We start from the raw sequence: 21,139 nt of genomic DNA, 5'->3' as shown, positions 1-21,139 counted from the left end.
GTGGGAGCTGTGAAGCACAGCTTTGGAAGTATCACTGTGTGTGTCAAAATCTGGGAGTCTTCCGCTCAGCAGCGGTGCGGATCTCCCTTACCACAGGGACTGCAGCAGTTTGCCACCTGCTTTTCAAGGGTGATTAAGCAATGGCAATTGATGCTGATATCTCCAGCAATGTCTGCGTCACAAATGTTTAAAGAAGTAACTGCCTGGTTGGTCTCCCTTATTTCAGCATCTGCCATTAGGGTATCATTCTATGACTATACCAAGGTTTCAAATCAGACTTGCACACAGATCATCGCCTTCCTTGGTCTGTCCCACCAGCATTTTGCCAACAGAATGTAAACTGAAAATAAAGTTATCTCCTACGGTATTTTAAGACCATTTGCCAGTCTGTCTTGACTCTTAAGAAAATTTTGTGCCAGGGTTAACTTTTGTTAATTGGGGTCATGTATTTAACAGTTAAACCCTCTTGATTTGTCATCAACAACCTGAGACATGTGCAACCAAGATTGAAGAATATCTGCCAATAAAACAAATCCCTTCCAAGCAGCTGAGACTGTAATTGAAGAAAACCAGTTCATGACTTAAATGTAAATAGGTCAGAGTTTCCAGCTACAGATGCCAAGATCTGGGAGCCTCGAGTAACGTGAGGTCCGTGGTTTGAACACCAAGGCCATTTAGCCCATTGTGATGACGTCGTAACCCCGTTGTCTGTACCTCAATAACCTGCCTTTGAAATGGGCTCCCTAGAAGATTCATGAAACAAAATGCTGAGAGAAGCTGTCTCATTGTTCAGCCTGTTATTGCCAATCTCCTCCCATTCATTGTGGCTGAAGAAACATTAAATTATAGACCTTGAATTTCCTTTGCACTGCCTTCCCAGAGGTATTGTTAAGCTGTCTGTGCAAGACCAAAATTTTTGACTTTGCCAATTATCCTCCATTATCTACTGGGGATAATTCCCTCTGCTACATGTGGATTGTGAAGGTTCCAGTGTGGTTTCTACACACCTTTTTATCTAACGATTTATTTAAAGAAGGGCAATTCAGTACCAGGGTACTTTCAACATTATTCTCCCCTTGTTTTAAGGCTCCTATTACTTCAATAACTTTACTGAGAGTCTTGTTTTGTTGACAGGTAATCATCGAAAGATACAAGGGGGAGAAACAGCTGCCGGTGCTGGACAAGACCAAATTCTTAGTTCCGGACCATGTCAACATGAGCGAACTTGTTAAGATTATTCGGTGAGTGTAACCTTCCTGGCTGTGGAGAAGGAAATAGGGAAAAACAGAACGTTGACTGGGATTTGGTTTGAAATGGAAACAGAAGAGGACTGAGAGTTTATCCTCCAGCCGATATAGCCTCACTGACTTTTGATGTACATGAAATGGAAGAACACAATTAGGGTTGCATGGATGAAAAGTTGGCCAGGACTTGCTGGGGCTTATTTTGGAGCCAAGGTTCACTTCATAAAGGAGTAGAGCATCGTAACCAGTTCATGTAGGATGAACAGAGGAGGACATTCCTAATACGGGATAGATAGAGTAGACAGCAGGAACCACCTTCTCAAGGTGAGAGTGTCTAAGAAGGCAGAGGTAGAAGGTGAAAGAGGGGATCCGAGGAGGAACTTCTTCATGCGGTGGTTGGTATCTGGATTATGCAACCTAAGGAGGGGTTGGAGAAAGGTACTGTCACAACATTTAAGAAGCACTTAGATGAGCACTTGAATCACCAAGAGTTAGAAGGCTGTGGACCAAAGCAGGTAACTGGGAGCAGTACAAATAAATACGTGGATGTCGTGGGCCAAAAGAGCTGCTTCTGCGCTACTCGACTCGAATAGCGGATGGCTCAAGGAAGGGAGACAGACTTTAAAAGTAAAGGGGTAAAGGGCAGACTTGAAGAAAAATATATTTGTGTAGAGTGGTTATGGTTTAGAGTTCGTTGTTGCCACCTTCCTTGCAGGCATTCAGGGCTTTCATGAGGGAATCGCACACACTCGGAGGGAAAATAATTTGCAGGCTGCATGGTCCAAGCATAGTAATGGGACTGCTTGGATTGCTCTACAATGAGCTGGCATTGACGGGATAGACTGGCCTCCTGGTCATTGATAATTATAAGATAAGATTACTTTATTTGTCACACGTACATCAAAACACACAGTGAAATACAAATGGGAATGGAATCTAGCAACCATTTATATTTATAAAGGAGATGTGATTTGTACAGTAGCTGATAAAATCAAAAGTAAATCTAGTTCATCAGTATGTCCTTGAGAGACTAGCTTCTGTGTGTGAGTGGTGAGGTACCAGGCCAACACACACAATGCTGGAGGAACTCAGCAGGTCAGGCAACATCTATGGAGGGAAATAAACAGTCGACGTTTCAGGTCGAGACCCTTCATCAGGACTGGAAAGGAAGAGGGCAGAAGCCGGAATAAAAAGGTAAGGGGAGGAGCACAAGCTAACAGGTGAGTCCAGGTGAGAGAGGGAAGGTAGGTGGGGAGGGGAGATGTAAGGAGGTAAAGAGGCAAAGGGCTGATGAAGAAGGAATCTGGTAGGAGAGGACAGTGGACCATGGAATAAAGGGAAGGAGGTGGGGAATAGATGGGCAGGGGACAGAGAAGGGATGAGGGGGCCACAGGAATGAGGGGAAACAAGGGGGGGTGGGGGAGGAGGAGGGGAGGAGTTACTGGGTTAGTGAAACGACGTTGAGGCCGTCAGGTTGGAGACTCCCAAGGTGGAAAAGGAGGTGTTGTTCCTCCAACGATGTGTCAGTAGAGGAAGCCGTGGATAGAGAAGGGAGTGAGAAGTGAATAGAAGTGGGCGGCCACCGGGAGGTCCTGGCTGTTACAGCAGACGGAGCGAAAGTGCTCGACGAAGCAGCCACCCAATCTGCGTCGGGCCTCACTGACGTAGGGGAGGCTGCACCAGATGCAATAAATGATGCCCTCGGATTCACAGGTGAAGCGCTGCGTCGGCTGGAAGGACCGTCTAGTGCCCTGAATGGTGATGAGGGAGGAGGGGCAGGTGTAGCACTTTGTACAGTTGCAGGCATAAGTGCTGGGAGGGATGAAAGGACAAGGGGGTCATGGAGGGAGTGATCCCTGCGGAAAGTGGAGAGAGGATGGGAGGGGAGGATTTGTCTGGTGGTAGGATCCGGTTGGAAGTTGTGGAGAATGATGTGTTGGATGCTGAGGCTCGTGGAGCGGTAGGTAAGGACAAGGGGAACCCTGTCCCTGTTATGTCGGTGGGGGTGGGGGGGGGGGGGGGAGAGGGGGGGGGTGTGAAGGCGGATGAGCGGGAAATGGAGGAGGTGCGGGTGAGGGCTGCATTGGTGGTGGAAAAAGGAGGATATCTCGGATGTCCTGGAATCGAAAGCCCCATCGTGGGAACAGATGCGGCAGAGGAACTGGGAGAAGGGGACGGCATCCTTGCAAGTGACAGGGTGGGAGAAGGTGTAGTCAAGGTAACTGTGGGAGGCGGTGGGTTTGTAAAAGATGTCAGTGGTTAATCTGTCTCCGGAGATGGAGGCAGAGAGATCAAGAAAGGGGAGAGAGGCGTCGGAGACGAACCGAGTGAATCTGAGGGCAGGGTGGAAGTTGGAGGCAAAGTTGATGAATTTGACGAGTTCTGCATGGGTGCAGGAAGCAGCACCAATGCAGTCGTCAATGTAGCGGAGAAAGAGTTGGGTTCCCCTCTCACCTGGACTCTCCCATGACCTGCCAGCCTGCGCTCCTCCCCCTCCCCCCACCTTTTTATTCCGGCTTCTGCCCTCTTCCCTTCCAGTCCTGATGAAGGGTCTCGACCCGAAACGTCAACTGGTTATTTCCCTCCATAGATGCTGCCTGTCCTGCTGAGCTCCTCCAGCATTTTGTGTGTTGCTCCAGATCTCCAGCATCTGCAGAATCTCCCGTGTCTCAGGTACAAGGCCAGGGAGACATCTGTGAAATCATTCAATCTCCATCCTATGGTACCAATGGGATCTCTATGCCTAATTTCAGTGCCCAGAGATTTTACACTCAATATTGTTGATCTATCTGAAAACTGGATTGGTTGGTGCATGCTCTTTAAGTGCAGTCTTCCTCATAATCTAGGCAGAACAGACTGAAAGGGCTGAATGGCCCACTTGTTTTCCTTGCAAAAGCACAGTCCATTGCATGAGAGATTAAGCGCATGGAATTAAACTCCGAGAGTCATCAATTTCATCTGAAGGTCTTGAGTGGGCTGTATTTATGCTGTTTGGCTTGGTTTCTGAACTTTGGAATTCTAATAGAACCAAGGATGTTGTTGCCTGTTCTTGGCTCTTTCAAGGATAACAGTTCTGCATTTTTTTTTGTTAAAGATACCATTGCACACTTTGGATATTAGAACTTGTTTTTCAAGTGAATACTTAAGCTCACTTGCGTTTCATTAAATTCGAAAATCTAAACCTGAACATGGTTCCGTGGGATGCCATTTCTCCTTGAGCGTATTCCAGACTGAGATTTATTTATTTTTGGGTGTTAAAGGAATCCAGGGATATGGGGTCAGTGAAGGAGAGTGGCAATGGAGTACAAGCCTAGGCAAGTAAGCAGTTGATGACAAAGAAGGAGGTTCTTAACAAGATAGCTTCTGATCTCATTACAAGGCAGAGCAGGTGTGAGAGGCTGATTGTCTACTCGCTGTCCTCCACCCACTACAATTTTGTTTAGAAGTAATCCTGCTTTTATTGGGAGAGGTTGCTGCAGTTTCTGAAATAATGTTTCCTCTGCTCTTTAAACGTGGTGTTTTCTGTGTAAGTTGACTCTGCAACCAACTCTTTGCTGTGATCCTCGGACTTCCATTGTGGGGTTTGACTCTGACAAAGAATGAAACTTGTGGTTTTGTTCAGGGTGAGGGGATTAGATCAAGTGGGGGGGGTGGGGGGGGGGAAGCTGCTGCCTTGGTACTTCTGTTTACCGAGTTAATCTAGTAAACTAGGGGGCATGGCAGGGTATATCAGTCCCAAGGACTGCATATCCTGTGCCATGTGGGAACTCCAGTCTGCTGCCCATATCCTGAACAACCATAGGGGCAGGAATTGATGTCAGCTGGACGAGCTCAAGCTCTGAGTCTTGGAGCTGGATCAACAGTCGATGCGGATAGAATGCAGTGACAAAGGTGTATGTTTCACGGACCGCACGTTTCAGCAGGTGGTCATCCTGCAGCTTGAGTGTGCAGGCGATATGGGATTGCCAGACAGGCAAAGAGCGGGCAGCTAGTTCAGGAGAACCCCAAGGGCAATATTCAGTCTGAATACCGATGGGTTCTGTGAGAGACGAACAACATAGGTGGTTCAGCTGCACAGGGAGGGAGTGAAAAGTTCATGAGAGTAGTTGTTATAGAGGATTCTCTTAAAGCACAGAACAGCACAGGACAGGCCATTCAGCCCACGTTGTTGTGCCGATCTTGATGCCCATTTATTGTCCTCCTATGTATCATCCATTCCCTTAGTATTCACGTGTCTATCTAAAAGCTTCTTAAACTCCACCAAACTATCTGCTTCCACTACTATCCCTGGTAATCTATTCCAGGTACCTAGACTCTCTGCGTTTTCTTTTATATAAAAATTTGCCCCTCGTGTCACTTTCAAACTTCCCTTCCCCGCACCACTCCCCTCCCCCCCCCCCCGGACCTTAAAAAAATGTCCTCTGATGTTTGACATTCCTACCCGAGGGGAAATATTCTGACTGTCTACCCTATCTATGCCTCTCATAATTTTAAAAACCTCTATCAGGTCACCCGTCTGCCTCCGACACTCCAGGGAGAACAACCCCAAGTTTGTCCAACCTCTTTATAGCTCATACCCTCTAACCCTGGTAACTGGCCTCTGCACAGTCTTCATATCCTTCCTATGATGGGGCAACCAGAACTGCACGCAATACTCCAAGTGCGGTCTGACTAAAGTTTTCTCTCATTCAAGGTACAAGACACACATTTCTGCGCTGATGGTATGACTCCAGGATGGTGTGTTGCTTCCTCGGTGGATATTGTTGGGTGGGGGAGGAATGGTGAACACTGAGGTGGTCCATACTGCTATCAAGGATATAGATGGAGAAGGGATGAAGTCCTTGCAGGTAGATTTTAGGAGAGTTATGAGCTTAAGAAGAAGCAATACTCCCAGAGCTACACGCCAGTTAATATAAAGGATGTGACAGATGGAATATAATGTGGAGAAAATGTCTGGTCATCCACTTCGGAATGGGAAGAAGTTTCCTTCCAAATACTGGTGTTCAGAGGGACATGTGTCCTTGTACACAAGTGATTGAAAGTTAACATGCAGGTACAGCAAGCAACTAATGTAGAAAGGTAGTGCAGGTACGAGCAACAAAGAATCTGCTGGACGAACTCGGTAGGTCGAGCAGCATCTGTGGGGGGAGGAATTGTCAACATTTCAGGCCGAAACATCGACAATTCCTTTGCCTCCACAAATGCTGCTCAACCGCTGAGTTCCTCCAGCAGACGGTTTGTTGCTTCAGATTCCAGCATCTGCAGGGTCTTGTGTCTCGAAATAGCACAGATAAATGTGTGGTTGGAGGGGTGGTGCAGGAGAGAGGGCTTTGGATAGATGGGCCATGGTGACTGGTTCTGGGGAAGTAGGACCAGTATTGGCCAGGTGGGTTACACCAACGGTGGTGGGTTTGTTGGAGTGTTTTGGGGAGGGTTTAAAACCAGTCTGGTAGGGACTGGGAAGCTGAGCAAAGATTCAAATGGGAGAAATGTGGAACTGGTAAAAGAAGATATCGTTGAGTTTGGAAGGAAGGGCAAATGGATGTTGGGAAAGAGGCTAAAGAATTGTGTGCTTAGTGGGAGTACAAAGAAGGCAGATGAACTGGAAATGTAATACTTTGGCTAATTCTGAAGCATGGATTAAAGTCGGGCAGACTGGCAGCTGGTTAGTTTTCAAATAAGCAGTGAATAAAAAGGGAGTTGTGGGTGGGCTTGCAATGTATTTAAAGAATTAATTAGTTCTGAGAGGAGATGGTAGGTTTATCCATTGAAGGTCTGTGAGTTCAACTAAAGAAGTGAAAAGGAGCATTACACTTTTGGAAGTGTCCGATAAGAGTCTGTGGTGCACTATAATAATCCTGAGGGAAATGGAACAAATTTGTAGGCACATTTCAGAGAAGTGCAAAACACTAGGGCAATTATGGCAGGAATTTCAATTACCCTAATGTTAGCTGGGCTGCAATCACTGTGACTGATATTGATCTCAGAATTTTTAAATGGAATTTGCAAGAATTTTTTTAGCCAGTATGTAGCAAACACGATAGGATGATACAATTCTGGATCTAATATTAGGGAATGAAGTTGAACAGGTAGGAGTTATGGAGGGAAAGGTTGTGCAACCGTGACCATTATTCAGTTAGGTTCAGTATGTTTATGGGAAAAGGACAAATATTTTTTAAAAAAGTGAATAAAGATCCCATATTGGGGTAAGGCCAATTATGCGAGACTGAAGTTATTGGATTGGAATTGGCTACTTGAAGAAAAGTTGGTCTCGGGGTAATGGGAGGTGATTCAAGGAGTTTGAGGTACATGTGTTCATGTTAAAAGGGGATGGGGAACTCCCAGATTTGGAGCCCTTCATGGCAAGGTGCATAGAGGCTAAGATATGGCGATAAAGGGAAGCTTAATATAGCAGTAAGCTTAGAAGAGAATAGAAACTATCAGGGTTAAACTAAAAGATAAGAAGACAGGCTGTAGGGGGGAAAAAGTGCTGCCAGTTCAAAGAAAATCCAAAGATCTTTTGTAATTACAAAATGTACAGGAAGGTAACTAAGAATAGGGCTTGTTGGGAAAAGGAGGTAACTTGAAGGTGGAGGATGTCGGTAATATTCCTATTAAATACTTTGCACCTGTCTTCACAAAGAAGGCCAATGATGCAGTTAAGGGGGGTGAATGTGAACAATTGGATGGGTTAACTGCGGTAAGAGAGGATGTATTAAGAGTTTAAAGAAGCCAGTGAGGAAATAGCAGAGGTTCTGACTAGTGTAGCGGTTAGTGTAACGCTATTACAGCGCCAGTGACCTGGATTCAATTCCAGCCGCTGTCCGTAAGGAGTTTGTACGTTCTCCCCGTGACTGCATGGGTTTCCTCCGGGTGCTCTGGTTTCCTCCCACATTCCAAAGACGTACGGTTTAGGAAGTTGTGGACATGCTATGTTGGCACTGGAAACGTGGCGACACTTGCGGGCTGCCCCTGAGAACACCCTACACAAAAGATATATTTCACTGTGTGTTTCGATGTACATGTGACTAATAAAGGTATCTTATTTTAACATCCAGGATTAGGGCCAGAGGGTGATGCAATAATTGGGAGGATAATAAGTGGTGTGGAGGAACAGAGGGAGTGGTGTATACCCACAGTTCCTTAAAGGTGCGGTGGCTGCACAGTCAGAAGAGATCCTGACGTTATGGGCGAGCAATGTTGCATCATGTTACGCAGTGAGCGCCAGTGGTGACCCCACATGTAAAATGTGATTAAAAGGCACCTCGCGGCACCTCACTTGAGCTTCGTGGCGTACAGCGCTCCAACCCGTTAGGCCCAGAAGTTAGATGCTTGCATTACCCTACCAGCCCCCACCATCGGGCTCCCGTTGGCCAGCATCTCTAACCCCGCTGGTTCTTGGTAGTGGACCCATGTCTCGTGTGGACATAACACTTAAAACTACGGAAAGTGCACTCAGCTACATACGTGAATTGAAGAGTGCTATCAATCGCAGCACACAATGGTGGCTAAAAGGGCAAACGTTATTAGCCCAGGAAAAGAATCTTTCTTTAAAAAAAAGGCAGGATACTCGTGCAAGGTGGCGCAGCTGGTAGAGCTGCTGCCTCACAGCACCAGTGACCCAGGTTCAATCCTGACCTCCGCTGCTGTCTGTGTGGAGTTTATACGGTCTCCGTGACTGTTTTCGTTTCCCCTGGGTGCCCTGGTTTCCTCCCACATCTGAAAGACATGTGGGTTGATAGGTTAGTTGGACACTGTAAATTGGCCCTAATGTGTAGCTGAATGGGGGTGGGGTAGGGGGTAGAATTGATGAGAATGTGCTAGGACCAATGTAGGGTTAGTGTAACTGAGTGTTTGATGATCTGCACAGAGTCAATAGGCTGAAGAGCCTGTTCCTGTGCTCAACGGCTCTGACCCTAACTGTATAAACATTAAACCACATCCTGAGTACTGTGTGGGGGTTGTGGTCGCCACATTTACAGGAAAGATATGATTGCAGTAAAACAAGGAGTGAGAAGATTTGAGGAGCCGGCAGGGAATGATAGTTTCAGCTGTGAGGAAATATTAAATGGGTTGGAACAGGTCCCTGAGAAGGGACCTCATTGAAGTGTGTAAAATTTAAAGGGCCTGGATACAGTAAATAGGAAGGACCTATTTTCTTTGGAAACCAGATTGAATGTACTTGATAGATGGATTAAAGGGGAGATGAAGATATTTCTTTTATACCTAGAGATAGTGGAAGTTTGGAACTCTCCAGACTTGGGTGTGGATGCGTATTTGAAGAGCAGTGATCTTCAGGGTGATGGACCAAGTGCCAGAAGGTGGGATTAGGCTGGGTATCTCTATTTTTAACCAGCAGACACAATGGGTCTCCTTCAGTGTTGTAAATTCTTTGTGATGTCCCTTCACCTCCTCCCAGCTCATTGGATGACACCACATTGTCAATAGACTCTCGATTAATTGCATCAATGTCTTTACATAATGCACTTCGTTAAAATTGCTGTCATTTTTAAAAAAAAGACATTGCTCACTCATGGAGTTGTCTTCACTGCCTGAATCTCCACCTGAGTATTGGGTCCTAATGCAATATTAATTCAAGGCCTCTTCTGTTTCAGCAAGTGCTGACTTTTTCCATACTTCATAGATGTGCAGTAAATTTTACCACTGCCATCCATTTTAAGAAGAGAAAGACTTGTAAGTAATTTAAAACTATTGAAACACAGTTTTGTAAATGGGCCAATTTTTGCAGAGCAGGATCCTAGTTGGCTAACTTATTTCAGTAGTATTGATTTGAGGATTTATACTGGTGAGTATATTTCATCGGTTAAAATCTTTCATCCACTTGATAGACGAAACTCTGCTGGGGCAGAGTTGTGGGATTGGGTCCGGATTATTTACCCAGCTAAAAGGTGTCGCTGCTGATGATGTAGCACTCTGGTATGGCACTGGAGTGTCATCCTGCAATTTTGTGCTCTGATTTCTGGACTGGGATTTGAACCCAGAATCTTGGGATGAAGCTCCCAAGCAGCAGCAACTACTGAGCCTTGCCTGACACCATATTTACAGAGATCCTCTTTATCAGGCTGATGTGGTTCCTGGTTTTATAAACATTTGATTTACAATTTATTTTTGCCATGGGTGTCATTGACTCTTTAGGGTCAATGTCCTTAACTTGTGGATGTATGTCCCACTGTGCTCTACACATGGTAAATTCTACCAAAATATACAGAATGCATTTCACTCAGCCTTTTCAATTTATAACTCCACAAATATTTTCTAGGAATACAACCCTTTTGTAACTGTGTGTGTGCTTCAATAGCCTGTTTATAATTTGGAATTTGGTTGGGAAATAACATGGAGGATCTACTGAGTTTAAGGGCAAGAAAACCAAGCTGAAAATCTAGTTATTCTGTTATTTATGACAAATTTGAGTGGTTGCATCTTCTCATTCATAACCTAAAAAAAATCCTTCCGTATTCTAGAGAAAAGAGCCCTAATTTGTTTTATTTAAAAAAAAACTGCAGATGCTGGAAATCTGAAATAAAAACAAAGTGCTGGAAAGACTCATCAGATCAGGCAGCATCTGTGGAGAGAGAAACGGTTAATGTTAGTAAACTAACTTGTTTTCTCTCTTTCTCAGTTCTGATGAAAGGTCTAGGACTCAATGTTAACATTAGCTTGGTTAGTCTTCCCAGATCATTGGTACTACTCATTCTGGCAATCCTTGGTAATTTTTTTTTTGGGACCTTCTCCAATGCCTCTTTAAACAACAACTTCCTGTATATGACACTTTTCAGAAAGTAAATAGTTCCAAAATGCTTCAAGAGGCATATTTTTTTTAAAAATTGAGACAGAACCAAAGAGAGAATTATTAACTGGCGTGGGCAAGTTTGGTGGAAGATGGAAGCAGAAAGAGTTGGAGCGGTGTAGGGAAGGAGGAAAACTTTTGGGTTGGATGCTAGAAGTGGTGTAAAGGATGGAGGGGTGGTGTGAGGGATATGGGTGCACAAAAGGCTGGAATTGAAGGATTGCAAGAGTTCTCCAGGGTTGTGGGATGAGTTTTTGGTTCACCTGCCATGAGCTAGGGGTTTGGAAAGGAAAAACTAGGCAGGATTCCCACTTGGAATTGCTGTGCACAGATCCATTGGAGCCATGTTGAGTTGAAAGGATTTAGTGGTCAGCCATTGATGAGATGGTTGTCTGAAGAATACTTTCCTACTATTCGTCAACACCTTGAAGGGGAAGAGTCTGTTGACCTGTATATGGCCACTATACGCTTGACCAGCAAGGCAGCATTAACAGATCTGTTAATACTGCCCACTCATAATCTATAACTTGGCTGTGGGGGTTTTGGGTTCCAGCTGCTACTTAATATTACCAACAATATCCTTGATACCATCTCAATGGCAGACTTGTTCACGGAATATGCTTGGGAAAAGTTGGGTGACTTTCATTATTGAATCTGGTGGATTGGAGGGATCGTATACTACAAGGTTTATAGTCATTGAACTCTGAAGATTAGATTACTCTGTGTAACACATGATTAGAGCCAGCTGTTATTTATTTACTAAGAGGGCCTCTCCACTGTTGTCGTTCATGGGCAGCTGTGCAGTGTAGCTTATTCCTCAGTCCTGGACTAACTGAAGCAATGGATCACTTGAGGTGACTCGTGTACAAAGCGTATCCACAGAGGAGGCATTCAGTGAGATGAGCTCATCTGTTGTGGGACCTAATAATCCCTGAGGAAATGGGTGAAAATTACAGTAACTGTACTGCACTGTGACATCCCACACTGCAGGCACCCCAGAAAATGCTGGGGGTCCAGACAAAGAATTTTCAACTTGGCTGGAAGTTTCATCTCCTGAAGGTTCTGCCAGAGGTGCATCATGGGGATTGTAGTTTCCCCTTTCTGTATAAAACTACAATACCCAGAATCCACTGTGACAGCCCATGCCACAAGATAACCAAACGAGATTTATAAATAAGCATGAGGTTTGACGAATAGGAAATTGCATCTTCAAAGACTTGTATACAGACAGTTCCTGGGTTCTGACAGGGTTCTGTTCCTGAGAACTGTTCATAACCTGAACTGTTCGTAAGTTGGAGCTGAACACCAACAGTGTACAGGAGAGGATCACAGAATCGGGTATGACAGGAGAGCAAGCAAGCCCGGTGAGAGTGGCCGCCAGCTGGGCTCACTGACTCGGTGAGAGAGTCTGCTCGGTGCTCCCAGCTCTGCTCAACTCGACCCAGCTCCCAACTGTGTGGTTCTAGTGGGGGGATTGGAGAGAGAAGGCACACAGAAACGCCCTGATCTATTCCCACCCAGCAGAAGATGCCTGCAGCAGCCGGCAAATCCATCCCCAGTCTCTCGAGCGCTCGTTTGTACCTGGAGGTGGCCATAATTCAGTTGTTCGTAAATGGGGGAGGACCTGTATCTCTTTTATTTTAAACCACTTAAAAAAAAGGTGGAAGGCAATGATGTTTGTGTTGGGAGTTGTTTTGTGTCAATAGGGCAGCAGAAGGTACTTTGGGTGCTCAGATGTTATGGCTGGAGTTCAGCCAAGTGAGCACATGTTCCAAGTGCAGGTCATTGGATACTTGTTGATGGGAGAAATCGTTCTGGTGCAGACAACGTCACCAAGAACTATTAACCGTTTCTGTGAACTGTTGTAGGAAGAAAGAACAAAACTATCTAGCTAAATGGTAACAGTTGGGAAAGATGAAGAGCAGGGAAGAATGAACAAGCAGCGCTTGCGTTTTAAGCCAATACAACAATCCATTAGAATAACAGTTTACAGTACCCACGGAGCCCATGCATTTCTTTGGTAGATTTACCCCATTTTCCCCAACCCTGTAATTTTTCTAATTTCCCTTTGAGAAATACCACTGAATATGCTTCCTTCAGCCAATCACAGGGCTCCTCAAATCATAATGATGCATTTAAAAAGGAACTCTCCCTGTATTGTATTTTTTCTTTGCCAGTCTCCCTTAATCAATGACATTTCTGCCACTGAACAGCAACCAATTTCCCTTATTCACTCTTGGGTCTCCTTGATTTGGACTACTCTCTCAAATTTTTTCCCCCTCCTCTCTAAGAATGATCTATGCCCTTATTGTATGTCCAACCACATTCTCTTGGCGAGTGCAAAGCAGGTAGAGGCGAGCAGGAAGAACGGCAAACGTAACACACAAGTTTGAGCAATTGAAGGGAGAGAGGTGCAAAATGTGCACCAGATCCAGTGAAGTTGGCAGTCTGGTCAGAATCAGGTTTATTATCATAAGAATGAGGTTTATTATCACTGCCATATGTTGTGAAATTTGTCGTTTTGCAGCGGCAGTACAGTGCAAGACATAAAAAATTACTGTAAGTTACAAAAATAATGCAAAAGAGGAATAACAAGGTGGTGTTCAGAAATCTGATGGCGGAGGGGAAGAAGCTGTTCCTGAAACGTTGAGTGTGGGTCTTCAGGCTCCTGTACCTCCTCCCCGATGGTAGTCACAGGAAGAGGGCATGTCCCGGACGGTGATGGATGCTGCCTTCTTGAGGCACGCCCTCTTGAAGATGTCAGGGAAGGAGAGAATATACCCTCCCTGAACCAATATCAGATTGAGCACCTATCCATCTGGTCACCTGTCTCTGCCTCTTTTCTAGATGTTGCACTGGTGTTTTGTGTGCTGACATTAAAGCTAAACAAAATTATAAAGGATTTATCTTTCACACGATTGCATTTAACCCCTCTTTCTCCACGCCCTCCATCTCTACCAAGCCACAGTTGACAAAAATCCCTCATTTTTGGTGCCAGAACATTAACTCCTTGGTTGATTTTTACCCGTCTCAAATGTTTTTTAAAAAAAAGAAAGCCTGTAGCTTTAAACACAACCTCATCCAATCATTACTTGTTATTATTAGGTGTTAGTAGACAATGTGAAAGAAGCTCAGATAGGGTTTTTGTTCTTTATGGGAGGTGGATTATTCTCCCTCGTTAATTGCACATGAACAAAGACAATCTGGGCCCTTCTGAGGGCAATTAGGAATCAACCACATTACTGTGGGTCTGCAGAAACATAAGGGGCCAGGCAAGAAGGCAGGTTGCCTTCTGGATGCTACAAATAAACGATATGGGTTTTAATAACTAGATGTTCTGTGCTCATTATTACAAAATTCTGCTCTCTCTACAATACACTGTCATGAAATTTCCCCAAGCAGTACTTGGGGGACATGAGAGTGTATTAATTTGGAAAAACAATTTTCAGAGGGCATATGATTTTTGAAAATGGTCCTGCCAAATTGTATCTAGAAAATTCATAAGTTGCATATTAAGTGTTGCTAAAATTCTTTTGTTCTATTATTAAAATGTTTAATTTGCTTCCTCAAGAAATGCTTTCATATTTTGATACCTTGACCGCTTGCGGGTTGATCTCAGTTCAGATCACTAGTTAGTCACTTGCTGGTATATATTACTCTGCTAATGACGGAGAAACCCAAGCTTTAAACATTAGTAACCTTGACTATGATGTCTTAAGATGAAAAATCCTTCCCAATTCATTCAAGGGAATCTATTTCAACCATAAAATGCTGGAAACACACGGCAGGTCAGGCAGCATCTGTGGAAAGAGAAGCACGGTTAACATTTCAAGTTGAAGAATGTTTCCAGCATTTTCAGTTTTTATTTTGGGTTTCCAACCTCTGCATTTTTTTTAAACTTATCCTTTTTCAAATCTATCTACACTGAAAGAGTTAAACACGTCAGTAAAATAAGCCAATGATTGTAATCTGAGAATGAGATCTGATGACAGATGGATATAGCCAGAGGTATTTCTGATCATTAATAGCTGAACATTTGGGTTCAAAATAATAACTTGAACTGTAAACACATCAAATATTTATGCACAGTTTAAAACAATAAGTCCACTTGGGTGCTGGAGAATGCACCAAATTGCATGATAAGTTGTGGGCAAAGCTGATATTTATTACCTATTGGCAGTTGCCTACATCCACAACTTTGAACCACTGCTGTCCATGTGGTGGAGGGACCCCCTGCAGTGCTGAGAGTTCCAGGATGTTGGGCTGCTGTCAATGACGAAGCAGCGATTACATTCCTGTGGTGTGTGACTTGGTGGAGAACTTATAAATGGTGGTGCTCCCACCTGCCAGACCTTGTCCATGTGGTAGTGATGACTGGCTTAGGAGGTACTGTTGACCATGTGTTGCTGTTCGTGTATTCCTTTGCCCACAACTTTTCATGCAATTTGGTGCATCCTCCAGCATCCAAGTGGACTTATTGTTTTAGACTGTGCATAAATATTTGACGTGTTTACAATTCAAGTTATTATTTTCAAGTTATTGTTTTCCAGTTAAAGCCTCAGTTGCATCCAAGTGAAGTTTATTTTCACTCCCTATTGAAGACTATAAATTGAGACGAACTAACCAAAAGATGAGATGAAGTGAAAACCTTAAGCGTCCTGTGCTGAATCGAGGTCCTGTCTGCATTCTCAGGTAGATGTAAAGATCCCACAGTACAGTTGTGAAGAAGAGCTGGGAAGTTCTGTCAGCTTCCCTAGCCAATATTGGTCCCACAATCAGCATCGAAGAAATTGGTCTTCATTGTGTGCCTCTTTGTGGGAGCTTACTGTGTTCAAATTGGCTGTCACAATTCCTACTTCAAGGTTCAAAAATGATTCATTGGTTTGTTTAAAAAAAACACCCTGTGGTTATGAAAAGTGAGGTGTAAATGCAAGCTCTTTCTCTGGGGTTAGTTGCTGGGCAGGCCATGCATATATTTTGTAATATCTAGAGTGGGGGGGACAAGGCAAACCCCACCTAATCCACATTTGGAGCTTAACATAAGTGAACAAATTAAAACTAATATCTGAAGCTGCATCAGCAGTAGTGGCCTTCAAAGGAGTGTGAGATCTTGAACAACCATCTACAAGGTTGCAGAGATCCAGATGGATATCAAAAATCCTGCAGCATTTCTGGAAGGAGAGAGGGGTTTTCCCTGAGCCCCGGCCAATGATTTCACCTTCAGTAAGCAACTCGCAATAAATAATCAGCTATTCAGCTTGTGGTTTGTGTGTTGTCTTGCCTTCTGCAGAAAGGAGCTGTTGTACCTTACTTGCAGTTTATTTCATTGTCCTGAATTTATTGTGACACTTCTGACCGTTGAGATGAAGGGCTTTCATTTTGCTGTCCATCCTAATGCTCGCTTGCTGTATTACATCGCCAAGAGGTAACCAACTACTAAGCAGGGAAAGTCAAGCTTCTTCAAGGTACATACAACAACAGATCAGTACAGGGCCTGAGTGATCTTCTGTCATTTAAAAAAAATAGTCTTCCCCCTATATTACTTTTCATATAAACAAAAGAAATACTTGAACAGAAATGGTGGGATTATATTACACACACACACTTGCAGAAATAAATATTTAACTCCAGTCAACAGCTGCTGCTTTTGGCTTAATCAGCAGTAAGACATTGAAAAACTTGTGCTTTTTTTTGCCTTTTGCAAGCACCAGTAAATTCATCTGATGTTTATTTATATGTTAAACTGATACCCAGGTGGATGTAACAGATCCCTCTATTTTTGGAGTTCTACCCAGTGTCCAGGTCTTTGTTTATCTCTCAACTCACATCACAGAATATCTGGCCATTATTAAATTGTTTGTAAGATCCTGCTGAATACGGATTGGCTGCAGTGTTTCCTACATTACAAGGATGATTTTAGTTCAAAGATCAGATATGCCCCACAGTACAGTGAATCTGCTGTCTTTGTCCTGTCCGTCTTGTACCTGTCTCCAGACCCAGCAGTGTGGTTGACCCCTTGTGAAATGACCCTGTGGGGCAAGTACGGTTGGGTGAAAAGTATTGGCTTTAGTAATCGTGCTCTTGTCTCATGAAGGAGTATACAAGGCGTTGGTGAGGCCACACCTGGAGTATTTGCGTACGGTCTTGGTTACCCTGTTACAGGAAAGACGTTATTAAGCTGGAAAGAGTGCAAAGAAGATTTATGAGAATGTTGCCAGGACTTGAGGGCCTGAGTTATAGGGAGAGGTTGGGCAGGCTAGGTGGTGTATAAAGTCATGAGGGGCATAGATAGGGTGCATGCACTCAGGCTTTCTCCTCAAGATAAGATAAGATTTCTTTATTAGTCACATGTCCATCGAAACACATAGTGAAGTGCATCTTTTGCATAGAGTGTTCTGGGGCAGCCCGCAAGTGTTGCCACGCTTCCGGCGCCAACATAGCATGCCCACGACTTCCTAACCCATACGTCTGTGGAATGTGGGAGGAAACCGGAGCACCCGGAGGAAACCCACGCAGAAACGGGGAGAACGTACAAACTCCTTACAGACAGCGGCCGGAATTGAACCCGGGTCACTGGCGCTGTAATAACGTTACCTTAACTGCTACACTACCGGGCCTGCCCAAATAGGCAATAATTAAAAAAAATAGAGGGCATAGATTTAAAAGGGGATCTGAGTGGCAATATCTTCATGTAGAGGGCGGTGTGTATATGGAATGAGCTGCCAGAGGAAGTGGTTGAGGCAGGTATACCAACAACATTTAAGACATTTGGTCAGGTACATGGGTAGGAAAGGTTTAAAGAGATATGGGCCAAACGCAGGCAAATGTGGCTCACTTAGATGGGCATCTTGGCCTGCATGGATGAGTTGGGCCAAAGGGCCTGTTTCTGTGCTGTCTGATTCTATGACTATACAGGTTGAAACTCTCCCATCTGGCACCCCTGAAATGTTGACTGGAGCCAGACTACAGGAATTGCCCCTGATCATCTTCCTCTGAGCAGAACAGTTCCTTTTAATAATAGACACTCCCTGGGTCACATAAGTGTTCCGAGAACTGTCGGAAATGCTGTCGGTTGAGGTGGCATTCGTGGGTTAATTAGCAACAAATTAGCACAGAACTTAGTTAATTTTTTTAATCTTAGTTAGAATGTTAATTAGTGCTACAGATCAAAAACACAGGAGATTCTGGACCACAGAATGCCAGATGAGAAGGTTCCAACCTGTATTAAGAAATTACTACATTGGCTGCAAAATGCTTTGGGGGTGTCCTGAGATTGTGAAAGGATCCTTGGAAAGTAAAAATCCTGCGATTAACACCCTTTAAAGTTCATAAAGTTGGTGTTAATTTTAATGCTGATGAAGTGAATCAAGTTCTATTTCACCACCCTGTTAAGCAAGTAAAACTATTTTGTGAAAATAGTGTAATGTGAAAATGCAGTGCATGCTCAAGATACAAATGGGCTTCATCCCCACCTCAAGCCGAGCTGCCTTGATGCCTGTTGGGCTAAGTTCATCGCCCAACTGAGGGTGGTTTTCCTAGAGCCTGAGAAAGGCTGATTGCTCTTCACATAGGGTTGTCCTGGAGATTCCAACCATAGAAGATCAATCCTGCCCTCGTCCCCCGCCCACCCACCCAAACATTGCTGAGAGCAACTCCCAGCGAAAAATATGAGGGGCATGTTTGAAAGAAAGACTTTGTTGGTGTGTAAATGAAACACACAGGTACATGGATAGGAAAGGTTTAGAAGGTTATGGGCCCAACACTGGCAAATGGGACGAGCTTGGATGGGGCATCTTGGTCAGCATGGACCAGTTGGGCTGAAGGGCCTGTTTCCTGTGCTGTATGACTCTATGAAAAGAATTATAGTTGAGAGATTGAAATGCCTGTACGACCAGATGTTACAAGAAACCTCCAAGAATATGTATGAGAGTTGGCGACCCTTCACTGTTATCAGTGAGGGTAGGATCATGGTAAGTTCTGATGAAGGGTCACAGACCTGAAATATTGACTGTTTCTCTTTCCACAGATGCTGCCTGACCTGTTGAGTTTTTCCTGCATTTTCTGTTTTTAATTTGAGGACAGGACCTTGGCTCATAAGATGCTCATTTGGTGCATCAGTGTTTTCAGCAGCCCAGACCGAGTTAGGCATTGTCGCTGCTCACCTGTCTCTTGTTAAAGGTTAAAGGCCGTCTCTTCTTCCACAGGCGCCGACTCCAGCTGAACCCCAACCAGGCCTTCTTTCTGCTGGTCAACCAAAGGAGCATGGTCAGCGTCTCGACCTCCATCTCGGAGATCTATGAACAAGAGAAGGACGAGGATGGCTTCCTTTACATGGTGTACGCCTCTCAAGAAACCTTTGGGTGCTGAGGATGACCGCAGCAGATCCATGGCGAAGATCCTTGCAATTCGTTAACTGGTCGAGGAAGAGAGAATTTCACTGTGTTTTTAAAAAAGAAAACAAAAAAAAAGCAAAACATCAGGATTGCCATCCTGTATTCTGTCACTCACACGTACTAAGGTCGCATAGTGTACCGGGGTCATGTAAAACATTGAATGACAGTCTTCTCTCACTTGTATCTATATGATTGGCAACTGTTTATTTGCTACTTATTGGTCTTCATTTTCCTTTGTGTTTTATTTTTCTTTTTTTTTGTAATAATTAAAAAAAACGTGATTAATGCATGGTCCACCTACCCAAGCAGTGAGGAGTTTCAAGACCTTATTGATGACTGATATGAAATTATGGAAGTGGTCTTGGCTTGTTGACAGTGAGAGAGGGATACATATACATAGATATATATATAAATATACATATATTAAAAAGAAGTACCAATGACTTTAGAATTGATTCGAAGTCCATATCAAATATTGGTGCTTACAGTGTGTAGGAGGGGTATTGGATGGGACAGGGTGTGGGGGAAGAGGAACGCAAAAGCAACTTGGGACTGCATAATGCTCTTTCCTGGTTTTCACGATCAGCTATTTTATGTAGAATTTGCTTTTAATGCACTTTATAAACAGCACGGGTGTGTAGGAGGACCCAACTACTGTCACATTGTAGCATAAACCAAGTAGTTTTTTTTTAATGTAGACGATCGGCTCCTGTTAATTGTGACACTATTATAAATCCTTTACTATTTGTGCATTGCTCTCCGATTGCATTAGGTAATATTTAATTTTTAATGTAGTTATGGCACCTGTTAATGTGTGTGATAAAAAGGAAATTGCATTCATGGAAATCCTCAAAATTGTTGATTTTTATTTCTCCTTTTGGAACAAAATGACATAATTTACAAAAAAAAGTCCAATACAAAAATTTTGATTTACAAAAAAAAGCCCGTCTCCTTAATCCATTTTGTACTGTGAAAAACGTGGGTTGGCTTCAACTAGGATTTCTAGTTCTTCCAAGGAGCTGGGGTCCTTTGATGATTCAGTGGGACAGGGAGTGAACGGCTAGAACCCCACTGTCCAGGAAAGTCACATGCTTGATTTCCTGACACTGCCTCATCTGTGTGCTGGGGTGGAGATTGGCTGCAGTTGGTTTAGGAGGGGGAAAGTCCTGCCAAGTCCTGATGCAACAGCTCAGGGGGATTCAACGTAATGTGCTCAAAGAACCGGCCAGTGTTCACTATTCCACATCACCCATGAAGAACACATCTTCAGCCAAGATCCTTGAAGGCAGCTGACATTGCAGAGAACTGGGAAAGGATGAAGTCCTGAACAAAACAACTTAGGACAAGAAGGAGCATTTGTTACAAAATCACTTCATGTAAGTAGAGAAATGGGGCTATGAGATTCCTTGAAACCCTGGCCATTTTTATTGAGTTGTAGGATGTGTGTGTCGCTGGTGAGGCATCACTTTTTGCCCTTGAACCAAGTGACTTCCCTAGACCAGGTAAGGACAGTAAATTCCCTTTTCCCACAGGTTTTTAGAGCAATCCAACAATTCACAATCTCAATTTTGAACTTGCCCGTGGATCAGTAGTCCAGGCCACCGGATTAATCACGGTGCCATGGTTTCCAACTATGGAATTGCCCTTCTGAACTCTTCCTTTCTCCAACTGGCAATGGGTGAAATTGGCTTTTC

At 44.0% G+C, this 21,139-nt stretch overlaps 1 protein-coding gene across 1 annotated transcript in view; it reads left to right on the top strand.

Moving 5' to 3' along the window:
* Positions 1–20,291, top strand: part of LOC127578940 (microtubule-associated proteins 1A/1B light chain 3A) — a 31,621-nt gene extending 11,330 nt beyond the window's left edge. Inside the window, exons 3-4 of the mRNA XM_052031527.1 lie at positions 1,135–1,241; positions 19,257–20,291. Coding sequence (XP_051887487.1) covers positions 1,135–1,241; positions 19,257–19,419 — 270 coding nt within the window. The 3' untranslated portion in view covers positions 19,420–20,291. The remainder of the gene's footprint in view (positions 1–1,134; positions 1,242–19,256) is intronic.
* The last annotated feature ends 848 nt before the right edge of the window (positions 20,292–21,139 follow it).

The sequence above is a fragment of the Pristis pectinata genome, chromosome 16, assembly GCF_009764475.1.
Source record: "Pristis pectinata isolate sPriPec2 chromosome 16, sPriPec2.1.pri, whole genome shotgun sequence".
Lineage (NCBI taxonomy): Eukaryota > Metazoa > Chordata > Chondrichthyes > Rhinopristiformes > Pristidae > Pristis > Pristis pectinata.
Note: the sequence above shows the minus strand (reverse complement) of the source record. Positions and strands in the feature narration are given on the sequence as shown.